Genomic DNA, 20,679 nt, shown 5'->3' on the forward strand with positions numbered 1-20,679 from the left:
TCTTTGTTTAGCTCTGAACCCCATTTTTTAATAGGGTTATTTGTTTCCCTGCGGTCTAACTTCTTGAGTTCTTTGTATATTTTGGCTATAAGGCCTCTATCTGTTGTAGGATTGGTAAAGATCTTTTCCCAATCTGTTGGTTGCCGTTTTGTCCTAACCACAGTGTCCTTTGCCTTACAGAAGCTTTGCAGTTTTATGAGATCCCATTTGTCGATTCTTGATCTTAGAGCATAAGCCATTGGTGTTTTGTTCAGGAAATTTTTTCCAGTGCCCATGTGTTCCAGATGCTTCCCTAGTTTTTCTTCTATTAGTTTGAGTGTATCAGGTTTGATGTGGAGGTCCTTGATCCACTTGGACTTAAGCTTTGTACAGGGTGATAAGGATGGATCGATCTGCATTCTTCTACATGTTGCCCTCCAGTTGAACCAGCACCATTTGCTGAAAATGCTATCTTTTTTCCATTGGATGGTTTTGGCTCCTTTGTCAAAAATCAAGTGACCATAGGTGTGTGGGTTCATTTCTGGGTCTTCAATTCTATTCCATTGGTCTATCTGTCTGTCTCTGTACCAATACCATGCAGTTTTTATCACTATTGCTCTGTAATACTGCTTGAGTTCAGGGATAGTGATTCCCCCTGAAGTCCTTTTATTGTTGAGGATAGCTTTAGCTATCCTGGGTTTTTTGTTATTCCAGATGAATTTGCAAATTGTTCTGTCTAGCTCTTTGAAGAATTGGATTGGTATTTTGATGGGGATTGCATTGAATCTGTAGATTGCTTTTGGTAAAATGGCCATTTTTACTCTATTAATCCTGCCAATCCATGAGCATGGGAGATCTTTCCATCTTCTGAGGTCTTCTTCAATTTCTTTCCTCAGTGTCTTGAAGTTCTTATTGTACAGATCTTTTACTTGCTTGGTTAAAGTCACACCGAGGTACTTTATATTATTTGGGTCTATTATGAAGGGTGTCGTTTCCCTAATTTCTTTCTCGGCTTGTTTCTCTTTTGTATAGAGGAAGGCAACTGATTTATTTGAGTTAATTTTATACCCAGCCACTTTGCTGAAGTTGTTTATCAGCTTTAGTAGTTCTCTGGTGGAACTTTTGGGATCACTTAAATATACTATCATATCATCTGCAAATAGTGATATTTGACCTCTTCTTTTCCGATCTGTATCCCCTTGATCTCCTTTTGTTGTCTGATTGCTCTGGCTAGAACTTCAAGAACTATATTGAATAAGTAGGGAGAGAGTGGGCAGCCTTGTCTAGTCCCTGATTTTAGTGGGATTGCTTCAAGTTTCTCTCCATTTAGTTTAATGTTAGCAACTGGTTTGCTGTATATGGCTTTTACTATGTTTAGGTATGGGCCTTGAATTCCTATTCTTTCCAGGACTTTTATCATGAAGGGGTGTTGAATTTTGTCAAATGCTTTCTCAGCATCTAATGAAATGATCATGTGGTTCTGTTCTTTCAGTTTGTTTATATAATGGATCACGTTGATGGTTTTCCGTATATTAAACCATCCCTGCATGCCTGGGATGAAGCCTACTTGATCATGGTGGATGATTGTTTTGATGTGCTCTTTGAATTCGGTTTGCCAGAGTTTTGTTGAGTATTTTTGCGTCGATATTCATAAGGGAAATTGGTCTGAAGTTCTCTTTCTTTGTTGTGTCTTTGTGTGGTTTAGGTATAAGAGTAATTGTGGCTTCATAGAAGGTATTCGGTAGTGATCCATCTGTTTCAATTTTGTGGAATAGTTTGGATAATATTGGTATGAGGTCTTCTATGAAGGTTTGATAGAATTCTGCACTAAACCCGTCTGGACCTGGGCTCTTTTGGTTGGGAGACCTTTAATGACTGCTTCTATTTCCTTAGGAGTTATGGGGTTGTTTAACTGGTTTATCTGTTCCTGATTTAACTTTGGTACCTGGTATCTGTCTAGGAAATTGTCCATTTCCTGAAGATTTTCAAGTTTTGTTGAATATAGGTTTTTATAGTAAGATCTGATGATTTTTTGAATTTCCTCTGAATCTGTAGTTATGTCTCCCTTTTCATTTCTGATTTTGTTAATTTGGACACACTCTCTGTGTCCTCTCGTTAGTCTGGCTAAGGGTTTATCTATCTTGTTGATTTTCTCAAAGAACCAACTTTTGGTTCTGTTGATTCTTTCTATGGTCCTTTTTGTTTCTACTTGGTTGATTTCAGCTCTGAGTTTGATTATTTCCTGCCTTCTACTCCTCCTGGGTGTATTTGCTTCTTTTTGTTCTAGAGCTTTTAGGTGTGCTGTCAAGCTGCTGACATATGCTCTTTCCTGTTTCTTTCTGCAGGCACTCAGCGCTATGAGTTTTCCTCTTAGCACAGCTTTCATTGTGTCCCATAAGTTTGGGTATGTTGTACCTTCATTTTCATTAAATTTTAAAAAGTTTTTCATTTCTTTCTTTATTTCTTCCTTGACCAGGTTATCATTGAGTAGAGCATTGTTCAATTTCCACGTATATGTGGGCATTCTTCCCTTATTGTTATTGAAGACCAGTTTTAGGCCGTGGTGGTCCGATAGCACGCATGGGATTATTTCTATCTTTTTGTACCTGTTGAGGCCCGTTTTTTGACCAATTATATGGTCAATTTTGGAGAAAGTACCATGAGGAGCTGAGAAGAACGTATATCCTTTTGCTTTAGGATAGAATGTTCTATAAATATCCGTTAAGTCCATTTGGCTCATGACTTCTCTTAGTCTGTCGACATCACTGTTTAATTTCTGTTTCCATGATCTGTCCATTGATGAGAGTGGGGTGTTGAAATCTCCCACTATTATTGTGTGAGGTGCAATGTGTGTTTTGAGCTTTAGTAAGGTTTCTTTTACGTATGTAGGTGCCCTTGTATTTGGGGCATAGATATTTAGGATTGAGAGTTCATCTTGGTGGATTTTTCCTTTGATGAATATGAAGTGTCTTTCCTTATCTTTTTTGATGACTTTTAGTTGAAAATTGATTTTATTTGATATTAGAATGGCTACTCCAGCTTGCTTCTTCTGACCATTTGCTTGGAAAGTTGTTTTCCAGCCTTTCACTCTGAGGTAGTGTCTGTCTTTGTCTCTGAGGTGTGTTTCCTGTAGGCAGCAGAATGCAGGGTCCTCATTGCGTATCCAGTTTGTTAATCTATTTCTTTTTATTGGGGAGTTGAGGCCATTGATGTTGAGAGATATTAAGGAATAGTGATTATTGCTTCCCGTTATATTCATATTTGGATGTGAGGTTATGTTTGTGTGCTTTCACTCTCTTTGTTTTGTTGCCAAGACGATTAGTTTCTTGCTTCTTCTAGGGTATAGCTTGCCTCCTTATGTTGGGCTTTACCATTTATTATCCTTTGTAGTGCTGGATTTGTAGAAAGATATTGTGTAAATTTGGTTTTGTCATGGAATATCTTGGTTTCTCCATCTATGTTAATTGAGAGTTTTGCAGGATACAGTAACCTGGGCTGGCATTTGTGTTCTCTTAGGGTCTGTATGGCATCAGTCCAGGATCTTCTGGCCTTCATAGTTTCTGGCGAGAAGTCTGGTGTGATTCTGATAGGTCTGCCTTTATATGTTACTTGACCTTTTTCCCTTACTGCTTTTAATATTCTTTCTTTATTTTGTGCGTTTGGTGTTTTGACAATTATGTGACGGGAGGTGTTTCTTTTCTGGTCCAATCTATTTGGAGTTCTGTAGGCTTCTTGTATGTCTATGGGTATCTCTTTTTTTAGGTTAGAGAAGTTTTCTTCTATGATTTTGTTGAAGATATTTACTGGTCCTTTGAGCTGGGAGTCTTCACTCTCTTCTATACCTATTATCCTTAGGTTTGATCTTCTCATTGAGTCCTGGATTTCCTGTATGTTTTGGACCAGTAGCTTTTTCCGCTTTACATTATCTTTGACAGTTCAGTCAATGATTTCTATGGACTCTTCTGCTCCTGAGATTCTCTCTTCCATCTCTTGTATTCTGTTGGTGAAGCTTGTATCTACAGCTCCTTGTCTCTTCTTTTGGTTTTCTATATCCAGGGTTGTTTCCATGTGTTCTTTCTTGATTGCTTCTATTTCCATTTTTAATTCCTTCAACTGTTTGATTGTGTTTTCCTGTAATTCTTTCAGGGATTTTTGTGTCTCCTCTCTATGGGCTTCTACTTGTTTATTAATGTTTTCCTGTGTTCCCCTAAGGGAGTTCTTCACGTCTTTCTTGAAGTCCTCCAGCATCATGATCAAATATGATTTTGAAACTAGATCTTGCTTTTCTGGTGTGTTTGGATATTCCATGTTTGTTTTGGTGGGAGAATTGGGCTCCGATGATGCCATGTAGTCTTGGTTTCTGGTGCTTGTGTTCCTGCGCTTGCCTCTCGCCATCAGATTATCTCTAGTGTTACTTTGTTCTGCTATTTCTGACAGTGGCTAGACTGTCCTATAAGCCTGTGTGTCAGGAGTGCTGTAGACCTGTTTTCCTCTCTTTCAGTCAGTTATGGGGACAGAGTGTTCTGCTTTCGGGCGTGTAGTTTTTCCTCTCTACAGGTCTTCAGCTGTTCCTGTGGGCCTGTGTCTTGAGTTCACCAGGCAGCTTTCTTGCAGCAGAAAAGTTGGTCTTACCTGTGGTCCCGAGGCTCAAGTTCGCTCGTGGGGTGCTGCCCACGGGCTCTTTGCGGCAGCAGCAACCAGGAAGACCTGTGCCGCCCCTTCCGGGAGCTTATGCAGCCTCAGGAGTGCCCACCTGACCAGGCGGTGAGGTCTCTTTCCCACGGTGTCTGGGAGCAGAGAGCTGCTGTGGGCCGGGATCCGCGGGTGTCAGCAAGTAAATCTTTAAAAAGTTTAAAAAATACAGCTAAGGAGATCATGGGCCAGTGTGAGGAGGAGGTGTTGGTCCCTTCCTATCCCCACTTATTCCATTTAACAGACAGTATGGCAGTGAGGAGTGGGGTCTCTCAGGGAACCTCCTGAGAGACTCAGCCAATCCCCTCCCAGAACACAGACATGGATTCAGCCATCTCACCAAGGTCTAGGAAATGAGGACGTCTGGAGAAGTGCACACCCCTCTATGTCTTCCCAGTGAAGCCACAGGAAAATGGTGGGACTGAGGCAGGTGTCTCTTTGGCGACATAGGTAGATGTTGTGGACACTGGTTCAGGATGGACGCCACTCATGAGAGTCTCTGCTGTGACAGGAAGCCAGAAGGTGGCCTCACTCCTCATCGAGGCTGGGGCTGACGTGAACGTGAGGGACAAAGATGGAAAGACTCCTCTCATGGTACACCGTTCTCCCCGGGTCTCGGGTTTTGGTACCACTACTTGTGGCTTGGGAGTTGAGCAGCTTGTATCTGAGCCCTGGGTTTGCTTGTATAGTATCCCCTAGCCATTAATAAGTGGGGAAGGTGATTACAGTCTCTATGTGTTTGAGGCCCATGCTGGAGGGGAGCACAGCTGGAGGAGAGTCCTTCTCACACCAATTCTTCTGTTTCCAGGTCGCTGTCTTAAATAATCACGAACAGTTAGTTCAGCTACTTCTTGACAAAGGGGCAGATGCAACAGTGAAAAACGAGGTAATGATTACTGGGATCCTTAGAGAAGAGAGAAATGTATGAGAATTGTGCACTCTAATCTGTGATCAAATTAAGGAAGTTGTGTTTCTTTCCAGTTTGGCAAAGGTGTCCTAGAAATGGCCAGAGTTTTTGACAGACAGGTGAGGACTTCCCTCCTGGCTATCAAAACTGATTTTGTAGTTCTTTCAGATTCACAGAACCTGCCAAAACCTTGAAGAACAGCTACCTGTTGGTTGTGTTTTTTCTAGAATGTGCTTTCCTTACTAGAAGAAAGGAAAAAAAAGATGCCAAGGAAGTCCTCTGTCCACTGAACAGGGCAGACCTGATGGAGCGTCTGACGGACCGACCTGAGCGAAGAGCAAACTGCGACCACCGGGCTGAACTCATGACGTGTAGCATCTCTGAGGATGAGATGTTTATTTATTTAGTTGAAGATTCACAGTGACTTTTATGTAATGGGCAACTCTTCCCACATTGAAATACATCTTTTTACCTAAGCACGCTCACATGTGGTCTCGTCACTGGGTCTCCAAAGAACAGCAGTGTTTTCTTGCCCTGTGCCTGTGCAGTTAGACACCAAACCAAATATTTACGCACTGGTGCTACACAAATGAGTGCACACAGGTCTCCACTCCTGTCTCCTCCCACTCCAGCTGTCCTCGAGATGCTTCAGGCCTACTGGCCACCTTCTCCTCATGTGTTTCTTATTATCTCTCCCGCCCCACTGCAGGCCCGGCTGGTTGCCTCCTGCAGCGGGGCTCCTCCTAACACCCAGGAGTTTTCTCTTAGTCTCTTGGCCTCACATCAAAGCTCAGAATACATATCTGTGGACTGGTGCTGTTCTGTTCGCAGTGTTCAGTTGAAGGACAGTGCTGGGAGGGCAGGCCTATGAGTTCATGTGTTTGCACATGCTCACCTCTGTGGTGAAAGGACCCAGCCCCTGGACAGCTTCACCACTGATTGGTGTATTACATGTAGTTTTGAGAGCAGATACGATTTTGGCAGCAAATTGGATAGGTTGTAGACAAAGAAGGGTTAACCACCACAAAGTCTGTTAGTTAAGAGCCCAAAGATAGAAATGTGGGACGTTTTAGCTGGACCAAGATTAAACACCAGCAGGACCATGTACATTTTGTGTCTCTAGGGACAAACTGGTTCATTTAGCCTTCTAATAAAGCAGCTAGAAAAACCCTCATGGGAGTGGACTCTTTTTTTAAAAAAAAAGAAACAAAAACAAACAAACAAACAAACAAACACACAAACAAACAAACCAGGGAAGGCCCATGAAAAGGTAACCAAGGTTTCACAGTGGGAAAGCAGTAGAGAAAACAGCCACATACTGACTCAGATGTGGCCAGTTTTCAGCTCTGCTCTGCAGGCTTCAGAGAGCTCCCACCTGGGGACTTGATCTGTGGCTGTGTCTAATTCTGTATGTGGATGCTGCATGGGCATTTTACCTTCTGATAAGGGTTATCCTCTCATGCTTTGTTCATGACCAGCAGCGACATCCAGCTTACCATCCTCTCTGGGTCACCTCACATCCTCCTCAGCAGAGAGCTTGGTGACATTGTCCACTGTTGGGTCTGCATGCTCAAAGCCTACATGTATTTCTTGTTCCTTTTGTCTGATGATTAGAAGATGATTTATAGCCTGTTTACTCATGCCCCGCCCCCAGTAACTCATGGTTCTGTATATCAAACTCATTAAATTTCATGCTTTATTTTTACAAATTTATTTTTTATGCAAGGTTTTTGGTTTTTCTTTTAAAGACATTGAGATCACTCACTGTCACTCTTTCATTTAGTAATTTGTGTTCTAGTACAAGGGTTTCTTTTACTGAACATTTGAGTTCATAGATGCAGTGGGGTCACCTGCTAACTACCTTTGTGGGATTCCCCTTGAGACCCTCTGAACTGGATGGATATCAGAGGGGTGGATTTTAAGGACAACAGGCAAATGCTTCTAATGCTGGAAGTTTGAGAAACAGTTCATCACATACATCATTTCCAGAGTTACATTTGCTATTCTCTAGGTGGCTGAAGAATTCCTGTATTTCTAGGGCACACATTTTTTTAAATTATTATTCTTTGATTTTGAGAGGCGCTAGGGTAGATTTCAGATTCTGTGCATTCGGAGTGCCTGTTTGCTGTGTGTAGATTTGATTTGTCAGTCACACAGTGACATCACAAAACCTACTTGCTTTGTTTTGGATTGAGTAGTAAGGACAAAGATTTCTCTCTTTTTTTTTTTTGCTATAATTTGAGTATATATATTTTTTCTGCAGTTTTTTTATGAAGTTGGATGCTATTTTAAAAATATGTCAGTATTACATTTAGATTTTCATTGCTGCCAATCTGATACTTTTATGAGATTGATTACTTTTTGAACTTTTCTATAATAATATGAATTTTAAAATTGTTTTGGTAGTTTATGAAGTCACATTATTCCCCCTCTGTCTCCGCAGTGCTGTGTATTAACAGGCACTTTCTTCCCGCTCCATTCCCAGGATTGGCAGCACACATACCTTGGCCATTTCAACACTTCTTTTCAGTTGCCTGTGCAATGCTCCAAGATGCCCTTACTCTTATAAGTGAATGAGTACATAGGTATATTTTGCTGCACAAGACTTTCCCCTTAGTTATGTATCAATAACATTCTGGATAACACACTCAAAGTTTTTCTGTTTACTCTTTATTGGATATAATACTCTTAACAATGTCATTTTCTACTGAACTAGGAGGCTGTGTTTACCTGTAGATCCCTCCATATGAGAAATGCATACAAAAATAACAGCATGTAACATACAAATGTGAAAACATGAGCTAACCAAAGCGCTATCAATGGACAAAGCCCTGCAGAATGGCTGTGCCGGTTAACTGAGATGTTAACATTAATGAGAACGGAGCTAAGCAGCCTGTGGCCAGTTCAGGTTGTGTTGTTTGTTACCACAAACATTCAGATGACTGGCTATCCCAACCACTACCACGTTGCCCTGATGGGAGGGCTGCTCATTCTGTTTCTAGTCTCTCAGGAGATTTGTGTGCTTTCTGATCACTGCTTTAGGAAGTACCAACACACAGGCCAGCGAACGCAAACCAGCATCTGATTTGTTTGTGAAGAAGTTACCTGACATCGACTCTGTCTTTATTTAAATGTGCTAAATTAAGGGCTAAAATGTTACTTTCTTGGAGAATTACAGGTATCACAGAACATGCTCTTTGAAGGTGTAGAAAGGTAGGCAAGTGGTGGGGCTTTCAACTTGCAGGGGGCAAGTCATTTCCCAGTTGAAGATGACTCCTGAGTGTTAGGCCTCCTGGCAATCTCTGTCCACTACTGAGGGTCCTAACAACTCCACACTCAACACTCTCTTATCCCAGTGTGTCTTATATGAGAAGAGCTTGCCGTGGTTTGATAATAAACTATTACTAATGTAAGTGTGTATATGTGTGTATGTGTGTGAATGAAAGTATGCATGTATGTGTGTATGTTCTCCACAAAAGGCATGGAAACGGTACATTCATGTGTGTGCAGATGTCTCCTGCAAGGGTTCTCCAACTGCCCAGTGGCTCTGAGCATGGGGCTCACAGATCCCAGAGCATCGTCAGAGTTTAAAAGCACTGGGAAATTCAGGTTGCATCAAAAGCATTTTGTAATCAGTGCTAACTTGATTTTTTTTTATGGCCAACTTCACCTTGTAATTAGAGCGAGGCAGTGGGAGGGAGGGAGGTTACTGTGGTTGATATGCTGTGGAACAGATTCAAGGCTGGTGTGTGCTAGAGGTTGCTCTGTGCTGTGGCCCTGGAGAAGGTTGGACTGTACTGTTTAGGTGAATCTTGAAGAGTAGCAGTTACCACATTGACTTGAAGTAGTAACAAATGTAGAGATTTGGTTCTCTTGGACGAGAGAGGTTTCGGCATAGGGTCTGGTCAGAGTAAGGCACTTGTGATTGGCAAGGGAGGAAGGCAAACCGGTACCTGTGTTTTCCTGTGCCATTGGTGTAATGGAACCACTGCCAACTTGTGTGGAGGAGCTAGGAGTGGAGGGCTAGCTTCTAGTATGAGCGGGAGGAGGAGAAAAAAATGGCCTCTGTAATATCCTCTTCCACTTGTCATACTGCTCAAAAATCAGCTCTTGGGGCTTCTGGGAGTACTGATGTTTCTTAGTCTGAGTCATTTGTGTATGGCTTAGGCCATCTGAAAACTGTGGGGGAGGATCTGTAGACAAAGTGTCCCCTGGCTGGGGTCTGATATAAGAGGATTAAAACATGCCTCAGAGGAAAAGAGATTCAAGTGGCTGGGCACCCTACTGCCCAGCTGCTGTCCTCCCAGTTACTGGTGTGGTGTTGCTGGCTCAGAGTGCTCAGTAAACATCTGCTGAAGGCAGGAGGATTCTTAGGCCTTCTCATTGGCCCAGCTCCAGCCTCTTTGTAGCACCATGGGGATCACAGGCTCCTAAGAACATTCACACAGATCAGGGTTTGGCAGTTCTTAGTGCATTGATGGCTTGTATTGATTTGTTGGAGAACAATGACCCATAGCTTCAGCCTGAGAATTCCTAATAAAGTTAAGAAGGCATAAAAATGTCTCCTCAGAGACCAGTCAGGAGTATTTCTTCCCGTAGAATTTAATTTGTTGCTTGTGTGGTTTCTGTGATGTCATCCCACATGTGTAACCTGGAAACACTCACACAGAGTGCAAACTCGGCATGCATATTTTGAAATGGAAAACTGTACTGTTGCTTTCCATGTGCTGCTGGGAAAACAGACTTGGGACTATGGTAGGAGACCAGCTTTTAAGTGGAATGCCTGCAAGGTTTGCCTCCCACTTGCCTGTGAAGTGGGGTCACATAACCTATAACTATTCCTCAATGTAGGAAGGAAAGGAGAACATCCAGCCACACCCCATGTCTAGGCTCTTGACCTACTGGATTTTTTCAGGGCTGGTCTCCCAAGACTCAACCACTGCTAATCATACCTCTAGTGTGTATAAGCATAAGATAGACTGCAATTGGACTGTATTCACTTTGGTTTCTGTCATTTGAAGGATGGAGAAAGGGAGAGAGAACCTGCCCTGTATCAAAAGAGCCCAACACTAGTTACTGGTTCCCAATTTTGTTAAAATTGAAGTTACTGCTAAATATGCTTTAATTGATAACTACTATACCTTAGAGGTATTCCTTTAGTAACACTGTCTGTCCGGTAAGGGAATATCAGGATTAAATCTGTCCTTATTCAGAAATGTATGCATGGCTCTGTAAAAGCAAACAAGTAGGCAATGCACAGCTGGCAAGGTACCATCAGCATCCTTAGTGGCCACTCGGGAAATGGCAGAAGATCATGGCTCCAACTTCCTTTAAACTAAACTCTCTCTGGTCCGCTAAAACCAAAGTTCTTCTGTCATCTGTATGACAGAAGAAATATATGTTCTTAGCTTCCCCTTCACTCCCACCCTGAGGAGGGGCTCACATACTCCAGCTAAGGCTTTGCGTGTCTCCAAAGACAATGCTCACACAACTCTGTAAGGCTTTACAGTTGTGTATGTTTGGCCTTAATACAACTACCCAATGCCATATCAGTTAAAAAATTCTGTATGCATTTCAGTGGCAGCAACATTGTTTCTGTGCCAGGAAAAGAAGCATGTTCTAAGAGCTGTTCTTTTATGCATCAGTGATGTGGATTTATTTACTCTGTCATGAAGACCATGCTTCCCAACACTGAATACAGACTCAGATTCTAGAAAGTGAACCAGATTCTATGTCTGCATTTTCCTTCTGCTTCAAGGCACAGACCAGCCACTAATGTGACCCTTCCAAAGAAGCCTTGGTCTTAGAGCAGTCAGATGAGGTACAGAACTGCTGTCAGTTACCTTTTAATGTGAGAGCTAGGCATCCACCCATCTGGAGGCAGGGAAGGCCTCTGGCATTTTGCCTTACATAACTTTTAAAAATTATATCTTTCATGCCAATGGGTTGAGGCATCTTGAAGATCTGCTTCTAAAGGTAGCTTCCCAGTCAGACATTGACAGAATAAAGGTAAAGAGTTGCTTGACCAAGTTTGCCTTTCAGGAGCAAAGTCAGTATTAGGGAGTGGATTGCCTCGCCATCTTAGAATGGGTTAACAGGTTTGTTCAGAGTGAGAGAAAGACTGAGTGCCTATGCTGAAGAAATTAGGATGCCCTGAAGAGAACACATGGGTAACTTTGGGTTCTTTGTCCAGTGGCTACTAATACGGATACCAGACTTAGACTGTACCATGAGAATAGCATTCCATGTGGTTATAGCTTTTGCAAACATATGGATTCTGCCTAATTTTTAATAAGTTGAGCCTTGCAGTAAAAAAGGAGATTTCTATCTCCAGAGTTGATCGACTAGATCTGGTTACCAGTTCACATCTGAAAATGGTTATGGTCCCTTAGAAAGCCTCCTCTATCTGTCAGAACACAGGGTCATTGTATTACAGTCAAGAAGACAATGTGGTAATTTGCTTAACTCTAAATGGGCAGGAGACAGAGGTCTGCAGTGCCCAGGCAGTGGCTTCCTTGTAGAAATACCACTGTTCCCAATGTAAACAACGTGCCCACGCCAGCGAGCACTGTGCACAGGGCAGCCAGAGAGACGCTCCCGGCAGCTCCCAAAGCAAAGCCCCGGCAGCACCACAGCCGTCCTTGCTCTCCAGAGGTGCTCGTGGCTGCTCAGGTCAAGGTCAAATGTTTGTCCAGATTAGGGTTCCAGTCTCTATCCTGGTGTGGCCTCAAACCTTCTTTTCAGTACCCCAGGTTCTCTTCAAAGCTGCTGGTTAGAAACCAGAGCCTACCTGTTGTCTAGAACTTCAGGGTACAGGCCTGAAGGCACGCTGAGACCTTCCTGAAGCCCCTGGCTACAACCCAAGACAGGGATTCCAAAGAATAAAAAATAAAATAAAAGCCATTCCAGGTTCCACCTGGGGTGTCCTGAGCTGTGTGTCTGGTACCATAACACAGCCTTGGGACGTGGGGGAGCTGTTTTCCAATAAGTTCTCAAACAGAAAGTAAACATCTCATCTTGGGTCCCATCAAGCAGGATATTTCAAGTCCTCCAGAAAAACAAAAGCACGAGTTGCCTTCCTTCTGTAGAAAAGCCCCGTGATGGCACAAATGCCTGCTACGGCGCCCTGCGCGGTAATAGACACTCTGCATAAATTAATAACTTACAAGGACCTGAGCAAGTACACAAAGCACCACGGCACAGCACCGACGGATGGCAGGAGCTCCAAGTTCTGGAAATAATGGTGTTTTAAACACTTTAGAAATTCTGAAAGTTGGTACAAAACAACTCCGATGGAGTCGAAGATAGTGCAAACTTCTGTCTTCACTGCTGAGGACCGGTCTGGGCTGGCTTCTCACTTGATGTAGGCATTGTGGGAGAGTCTAGGTACTTGATGCTTAGGGGCAGGTCTGAGTCAAGAGCAAGCCAGAGAGGGGAAAACAGAATTCCAGTTAGACTTCGGAAGCTGTTTGGTTCCACATTCTGACCTTAGGAGAAGGCTGCCCTTGCACACTGGTGCATCTCCTAGGTTAGAGCCCACAGATCCCCCAACTGAGACTGGAGGCCAGGTTAGCTTACAGGGGTGGGTGTGGGAGGGTGGAGATGCTAACCATAGGAAGGACATTACTGCAGAACTCCCAGTGACCTACGACATTCTACTGCCCCAGTGGAGGCCAGAAGTGGCCATTTCTGATCCCTCTGGAGCCAGAGTTACAGATAGTGTGAGTCACCCAACATGAGTGCCGGACACTGAAGTCTGATCCCTCTGGAAGAACAGCAAATGCTCCTCAGCACTGAGCCAACCATCTCTCCAGTCTTAAATTCTGTGTGACATAGGTGAGTTCAGTTTTATCACCAAGGTTCATTTAGTTCTTGTCAGCATCTTGGTATGCAATCTACATAAAGTGCTGAGGGCATCGAGTGTTCGAAACCTGGCACGTGTTTATTCACACTTTTGTATATTTCCATTTTATTTTTAACCAGCTCCGACATGCCTAGTGGCTACAGGATCACAGTGCGCAGCTCAGGAGATGGGGAGCCAGGCTGCCATCAGTGGAGGTTAAGATGGGGTGCCACTTGGGGGCATTATGAAGAGGAATGCTCCCCTGACCGCCCCATCACTTCCATGAGGTGTTTAAATGTAGTAGATTATCAAAAGTAACCGAAATGCTATGCGGCTTTTTCCTGCATTTCTACAGTGGTGAACTAGACTGCTCTCCTAACCCTTTGACCAGCATTATCTCTGAGATTTATGAGGTAGTCATTTCTTTTCCTAGGCCAACATTCTTCCCAAGAGCCGTAATGAATCACTGATGTGTGCCTTCCCCTGCAGAGATAGGAATTACTGAGCATGCCGCCTGGCCACCAGTCAGTACCTTTGGTTCTCTGGTGCTCAAAGAGCTCATGGCCTGCTAAAGGGCATGCAAGTCAGACGAGTAGGCTGTGGGTTAAACAATCTGCTGACGGGCATGGTGGCTCACACTTATAATCCCAATACAAAGAAGGGTGAAGGACCAGGAGGTTCGGGTCAGCCTGGGCTACTAGGGAGACCAAGGCTCGGGGTATGCAGCTCTTGTCCAGCATTTTCTAACCTAAGAACCGAGAAAATCAAAATAACAAAAAGCCCACAAGGGTAATAAGAGGTGGAGCTGCAGCCTTTACTGATTTCCATGTTGTCAATGCTCCCAGCTACACCGGCAAACATGGAAGATGGGAGAGTACCCAGCGTGCCATGGATTCCACCTCAGAGATACCTGATGTGAGCAGCCTCAGCGGCAAGTCTCTCAGAGCAGTGTTTTGAGTCTTTATATCGCCCTGATTTAAATGCAACCTGGCATGCTATAATATTTAACACCGGCTAAGTTGCAAAGGCACGGGCCAGCTTCAGTCGCAGCTGTGGGTAACCTCTCCCCGTATGAGTAGAGCTTGGGCTGCCATCTGCCTCTTCACCTGTGGGGGAGGGCGGAGCTGATCCCAGCCAGAGATAGCCTGCACGGGTCACTCAGCCGTGGAGAAGCCCCTAGGGCTCCAGTTACTGAGCAGCTGCTTAGCCCTCATTTCTCCATAATCTCCCAACCTGGACTCACGCCTCAGCCCATGGACTAGGCGGAGAAAGACTTGGTGAAGATGGTGGAGGTCCAACCTTCATACAGATACAGTGTTTTCTTTAGTGCCTGTTGGAGAGCAGGCTGGGCCCTTGGCAGCAGCTCAGCTTTCCTGGGGCACCTACCTCCTGCTATGATCTCTCTGGTAAGTGAGCCATTGCTGAAAGCCCTGGGTGATGTGCACAGTTCTAGTTTGCAGTAACCACTTCCTGGTTATTTCTACACTTATCGCCCATCATTCTCATGTCAGGGGCAGGTAGGAAGCACGACTCAACTCCTGATACCTGCACACCAGTGTGGTTAGTCCAGCTACCCTATATTGTTAGATGATACCCACCTGATGGGGGCTGGGCGATGCCCAGATTCCTGCTGCCCTGGGGTCCTCACCAAGGCACCAGTGAGCCGAGAAGTCCTGCTCAATGGATCAGCAGGCAGAGGCTTCTGAGGAGGGCTGGGCTTGTGGGTGCCCTGCAACAGATAAAAGGTCACATGTGACTCCTCAGCTTTATGGCCAGAACTGGGCCCGGGGACCTAGCAGACATCTGGAAGGCAGTGCATGCTGCTACACAGCCCTGGTTTCATCTTGGGTGTGTAACCTGCCTACAATGTAAGGTAGGGCCTATCTTTAGCCTTCTTATGGAAAATTTTCTGTAACATTTAAAGCAATCACATAGGTACATTCAAATGTCAGTCATCTGACTCCACAGGTCTTAGGGGTATAGTGAACAGCTGGGTTCTATCCCAGAGGGTGGATATAAGTCTACCCATGGCTTCAGACAATTTCCAGTTTCTACATACTGGTACAATTGTGGATGCACAGGATCCACAAGACAGCTGCCTTTCTCTTAGTGTGAAGATCTGAAGAGAGAGAGCTGATTGCTTTGCAGAACATGCTGTAGTTCTTCCACCCAAATGCTTGTCAGAACTTGTGGGAAGGAGCCATGCAGTGGCTTGCAGGGCAGGTAAGGGTCTGTGAGGTGATGTGCCACTAGCCACGGGGGACAGAGTGAGAATTTGGGGGATATTTTATATTGAGTTACATACAAAAGCCTCTGATCTGGGACTCAAACAAGTCTACCTATCTAGAAAATGGAGTAAGCGATCTTAAATAAAATAACACATAAAATGTTCCCAGCATAGATAATTATTATACCAGCAGTTACTCCTGTGTCAGCTTTAAATGCTTGACAGAGATATGAGAAACCCCAAGCCTGCGTGGGGTGCCTTCCTAGCTGTCCCTGGAGAGCACCTGTCAGTGAGCATTGTTCACACTGTCCTGGGGCCCATGACAGGTCTGGTCAGCATGATGCTGTCCACTCTTGGCCTCAACACTGCAGGGAAAGGCCTCTGAGGGAACGGAGTTAGAACCTCCCACAGCTCAGGATAGTATGTCCTGGTAATTAATCGAGCACAGTCATGACTAGGCAGGGTAGGGCACACCTGTAGTGTCAGCCATTGAGGTTACACAGCAAAACACATTTGAAGAGTTACACAAGACCTGCACTATCTTAGGCAGACCATGTGTCCGTTAGCACTCAAATGTCACTTCAAACTCTTGTGTTTTCACAGCATTTGTACTAAGATCATGTCTCCTGAGCTGCAGAGTGCAGCTCAGAGGTTGCAACAGCAGATTCACTGTCAGCTCCCTGCAGAGCGAAGGGCCACTACAGAAGTGGACTAAACCACAGCAGCGTAGGAGATGTACCAAGAATGAACAATAGACAGATTGGGCTCAGAGAGCCGCTGGACAGGGGCCAGACAGACAGGTGACTGTCTGCATCAGATTTCATCAAAGGAAACACGAGAAGGCTCTAGAATATAGACAGACGCCTTAGGCATGAATAAAGACTACGCCTAGCTATGCACACTCGGGTCCTGAGCTTTTGAGCTTGTGACCATGTACAGCGATAACAGGACCTCCTAAGCCCCTCAACTCCCATCGGGGTGGTATGAGGACTGACACAGAAAAGCGCTTAGCCCAGGGCCTGGCATGCAGTCGCCCATGAGTAAGAGTTGCTGCTGTTTGATTGACAGTGAGGCCCGAGCAATGAACACACAGATCAAGCTCCATTTCTCATCATAGAACATAGAACTATGAGCACGATGTCCACGTGTGATATAAAACTGAAAGCACACGCTCAGTGGGAGGGGATCAGGTTATGCAATCGTTCCTTATAAAGCAATACTAATTTTGCTGTTAAATATGACTAATTACCCGGTCCCTGTAGTAAAGATAGCACCAGGGTTTTATTGCTGAGCAGACAAAGAGGCAAGGAATATGCCACAGTCTGTCTTAATGCATCTGGATCTATCCTGGCAACTTAGAAGGTAATTACAGCTTGTCTGAGATATCACCGATTTATGCTCGTAGTCTTGTTCATCATGCTCTCTCAGATGGCTCTCAGCTCTGGCATGCTCACCCCAGTGATCAGTCTCCAAACAGCCAAGATGCTGGTGGAAACTACTCATGCCCTGAGGAGAGCAATGGTCCCCCTCATCTGTGCTCTATTGCCATGGTCAGGTCATGGTATAGGTGGTTGCATATGAGGTGTGGTAAAATGGCTTTGGTAAAATGTAGCCTCCTCTGTAGGAGCTAACAAAGGACTCCAGGGGGCTTCTATTGGCATGGTTTTCTTTAGTCTGTATTCTCAACATCATTCCTTTTCCCTCATGTCCTGGAGAAAAGTCCTTCTCTGTCCCGTGTGGTCCTAGACCTCTGATTTCCACTTGTGTGCTAGCACTAACAATACACTGCAGAATTTCAGCACCCTCTCCCTCCCTCCCCTGCCTCTCTCAGCTTTGAGAGCAAACAGATAACAGGGTGATGGTCAAGGCACCAGGGCTATGTTTTGATTTTGGCGTGTTTGCTCTCAAAGCTGAAGGGATGTCTCTCTAGAGTGAGCCATGGAGGTATTCATCACAGTAGCTACCTGTACAGACAGTTGATTGCCCTGTCACATGACCCATTGATAAGTGACATGAAACCTAGGACACTAGTCTGTCTCAAGGCTACCAGAGACTCGAGCAGGAAAGGTCAGCTCTAGTCTGAGACCTCTGTAGCCATATCTTAAATTTAGAGGTGAAACACACTCAGGTTTCTGTTACTCTGTGATTCCTTGAGGGGGACAGCCAGTAGGGAACAATCAGCTCATAACACGACCAGTTTCTACCATCTAACGCTTATATCAGTTTATTTGCTACACTAGATGAGACTTTGGTGTGCCCAAGAGGAACACCCCATAGGACCTTCTGAATGGAGTAGCACCAATCTATAGCATCTGCAGACAGCAGTAAGGGAGCCTTACAGAGGACTGTGGAAGAGCCATGAGAGGAATATCATTGAAGAAAGATCTTGGGCATAAGGACAATGTAGAGAGCTTCGAGGTCCCGGGCCCCGGGGAAGGAACCGGTTTCCGCCTTCCCCTCATTAAGAAAAACAAGTCCAGTTTCTGCCATCTACTCATTGAGAAAAACAAGTCCTTGAGAAAAACAACAAGTCCTTATTTGGCTGTTCCTGCTTGGCCTGGTCGCTTCCACAAAGTACAACCTATCTGCTGTCCCCACGTAGCTTGCTAGGATTGGCTAGTGCTAGCTATTTAAGTGTGGTGCAGGGATTTCCCGGCGTCAGAAGATTGTATCAAGGTTCCTGAGTAAAACTGCTTGAAGAAGATCTTCACTGGTCGTGTCTTCCTTGCCGGTCGAGGTTGGGCGCGACAAGTGGTGGCCCGTCCGGGGAAGGAGATCAGAACTTCTCGAAGTCAGGGCAGCGCTGGAAAAGTTCCCAAGGTAAGGTGGGACGATAAGGACCGTGGGAAATTAGCGGCTATAAAGTTTCAGGGTAGTGAGCAAGAAAGTTCGCAGTAGTAGCGAACCGAAGGTAAAAACAGACAGCCTTGTAGTCGATGGATTTTTTCATCTTCCTTATTTTGTGGCTGCTTCTAAACCTCCTTTTTCATTTGGGAATCATTTTTGCCTATTACTGTGATAGGAAATTCGCAATCCCACCCGATTTTTCTGGCTCTTCAGGAGCTGTTTGAATCAAGAACGTTGAAGATGAAAAGGAGCACCATAGAGAGGTTTCTGAGTGAATGTAAAGCCATTGCACCCTGGTTCACAGTCTCGGGTAATCTTTCTGTTGGGACAAGCTAGGCGAAGACTTAGACCTTGCATGGTCCCAAGGAACCTTAAAACCAGGAGTTCGCCAAGTTTGGCATCTAGTGCGTTGTTGCTTGGAGGATCAGAGGTGCTGTCAGGAAGCATTAGAAAAGGGACGTGTGGCTCTTGAAATGCTCCAGGAAGATCGGAAAAGCAAGGAAGTAAGAAAGAAACAGATATGGAAAGATCAGATACAGACAGAGAGACAGAGGGGACGGATACTGAGGATGTGTTACAGGAATTAATAGAACAAGTCAGTCCTTGGTTTATAGCTAGTGGCGGTTTGAATATTCTGGATTGGAAAGGGAGATTGAGAAATTGGGAGAAAAATGGGCCAAGAAAGGCCCCAGTAAACAGAATTCAGAAGGATCACAGAAATTAAAAGCATGTACAAAGATAAAGATTTGGGGTAGTGGTGAGTAAGCCTTGTCAAAAGGAGGCAAGGTAATAATGGTAAAATGTTTTTGTGTATGTGTTCTTTTAGAGTTATGTTAAAATCTAAAGGGTTGGGGATTTAGCTCAGTGGTAGAGCGTTTGCCTAGGAGGCGCAAGGCCCTGGGTTCGGTCCCCAGCTCCGAAAAAAAAAATCTAAAGAAGCAAAGTTGATTCTCATAGATGCTTTTACTCTTTGGACCCTGACTAGAGACAGTTTACACCCTAGACAAGAGAGAATGGGGTTGAGAGAAACAGTCCTCCCGGACTCTCCACAGATGCTTTGGCAAAAGAAGGAAATGAGCTTAAGCCTTTTTGGAGCTCTCCTGGAGGCAGAAGGAGGTGGGAGACGTCTTGCCTCCTTGCTGGCTCCTCTTGGAGAAGTGCTTATTTCTGGTTCTGGGTCCTTTAGGATATCTGGGTCCCTTTGGTTGAACACCATCTAGTTCTTTTCCTCTATGTCTATTGTTTGTCTTTGGTGCACCAAGTTGTCCATGTATGTCAGTTTATGTCTGGGTTTTGCTTCTCGTTGCTTGAATGTTTTGTGTTTCATGTTTAAAAGGAAAAAAATGGTTAAAACTTTAAATGCTGGTTGATTCACCCATTGTTGTAGTTTTTTAAAGAAAGGAACAAATAAAAAGTTTCAATTGGCTTTTGGAGCCTGTATCTATAGCTAGAAGCCTAAGTCCACTAGGGAAGCTCCCAGGGGGCTGGCTAAATGTTTACACTAGCCGATCCTAAAGGCACCAGGAGCTTCACAGCTTCTATGGTAATGGAACTAACTGATGGCTATTTCTCTTAGACTGGGATTATTGGACTCAACAGGTGACTAGGTGTTTCTCTTAAAACGACAGCTAGAAAAGGTAAAAATGGTGATTGATTTAAATATTAAAGAGATGTGTAGCCACTTAGTTTTTGTTTCTGATTGGTTTTAAATGTATAATATACTCTACATGTCTTGGTTAAAGGTTACTGGTTTTTAAGTTATTGGGTATGGTTAAAAATTTATAACATTGGTAATATAAAGTTGACTTAAACCTCATAATAGAGTAATCTTAGGCAACACGTGGCATGAGTCAACCCAGGGAAACAGATCTAAATTGGAATAATATTTTAATATAATTCTTATCCTATAAACCAGACTTATAAAAACTTAGGGCAATGTCTCTTTGTTGAGGAATTAGAGCCTGCACCATCATCCATTCATATGCAAGAATTGGCAGTCAAACTTTAAAGCATGAGGAATGGACTTGGTGTTTTGGAGAGACTGGATTTTGGAGAACAGATGGTTTGTTGGAGGTTGAGTTTTGTTTTCCAAAGTTATGGTTGTGTTCTGGTGTTAAAGGGAAGCTTAAAGATTGTGGTTAAAGATTGCCAGTGTTACACTGGCTACAGTTTACAGTTTGATCA

The 20,679-nt window shown here is 44.2% G+C and overlaps 2 protein-coding genes across 9 annotated transcripts in view; one reads left to right on the plus strand and one right to left on the minus strand.

The window, feature by feature from the left end:
• The window catches only part of Fank1 (fibronectin type III and ankyrin repeat domains 1), a 118,440-nt gene extending 111,688 nt beyond the window's left edge, over window positions 1–6,752 (plus strand). The window contains exons 8-11 of one of the 2 annotated variants that reach the window (XM_087561098.1): window positions 5,122–5,265; window positions 5,480–5,557; window positions 5,633–5,697; window positions 5,806–6,752. In XM_087561098.1, coding sequence (XP_087417224.1) covers window positions 5,122–5,265; window positions 5,480–5,557; window positions 5,633–5,671 — 261 coding nt within the window. In that variant the 3' untranslated portion in view covers window positions 5,672–5,697; window positions 5,806–6,752. 2 annotated transcript variants of the gene reach the window in all.
• A 1,479-nt stretch (window positions 6,753–8,231) lies between these two features.
• Adam12 (ADAM metallopeptidase domain 12) overlaps window positions 8,232–20,679 on the minus strand; it is a 338,938-nt gene continuing 326,490 nt past the window's right edge. For 6 of the 7 annotated variants that reach the window (XM_087588420.1, XM_087588431.1, XM_087588406.1 and 3 more), the window contains 2 exons: window positions 15,020–15,150; window positions 8,232–12,987 (listed from right to left, as the gene is read on the minus strand). In XM_087588420.1, the coding sequence (XP_087444546.1) occupies window positions 12,933–12,987; window positions 15,020–15,150 (186 nt within the window). In that variant the 3' untranslated portion in view covers window positions 8,232–12,932. 7 annotated transcript variants of the gene reach the window in all.

This window comes from Rattus norvegicus, chromosome 1 (assembly GCF_021556685.1).
Source record: "Rattus norvegicus strain SHRSP/BbbUtx chromosome 1, alternate assembly SHRSP_T2T, whole genome shotgun sequence".
In the NCBI taxonomy this organism is placed as follows: domain Eukaryota; kingdom Metazoa; phylum Chordata; class Mammalia; order Rodentia; family Muridae; genus Rattus; species Rattus norvegicus.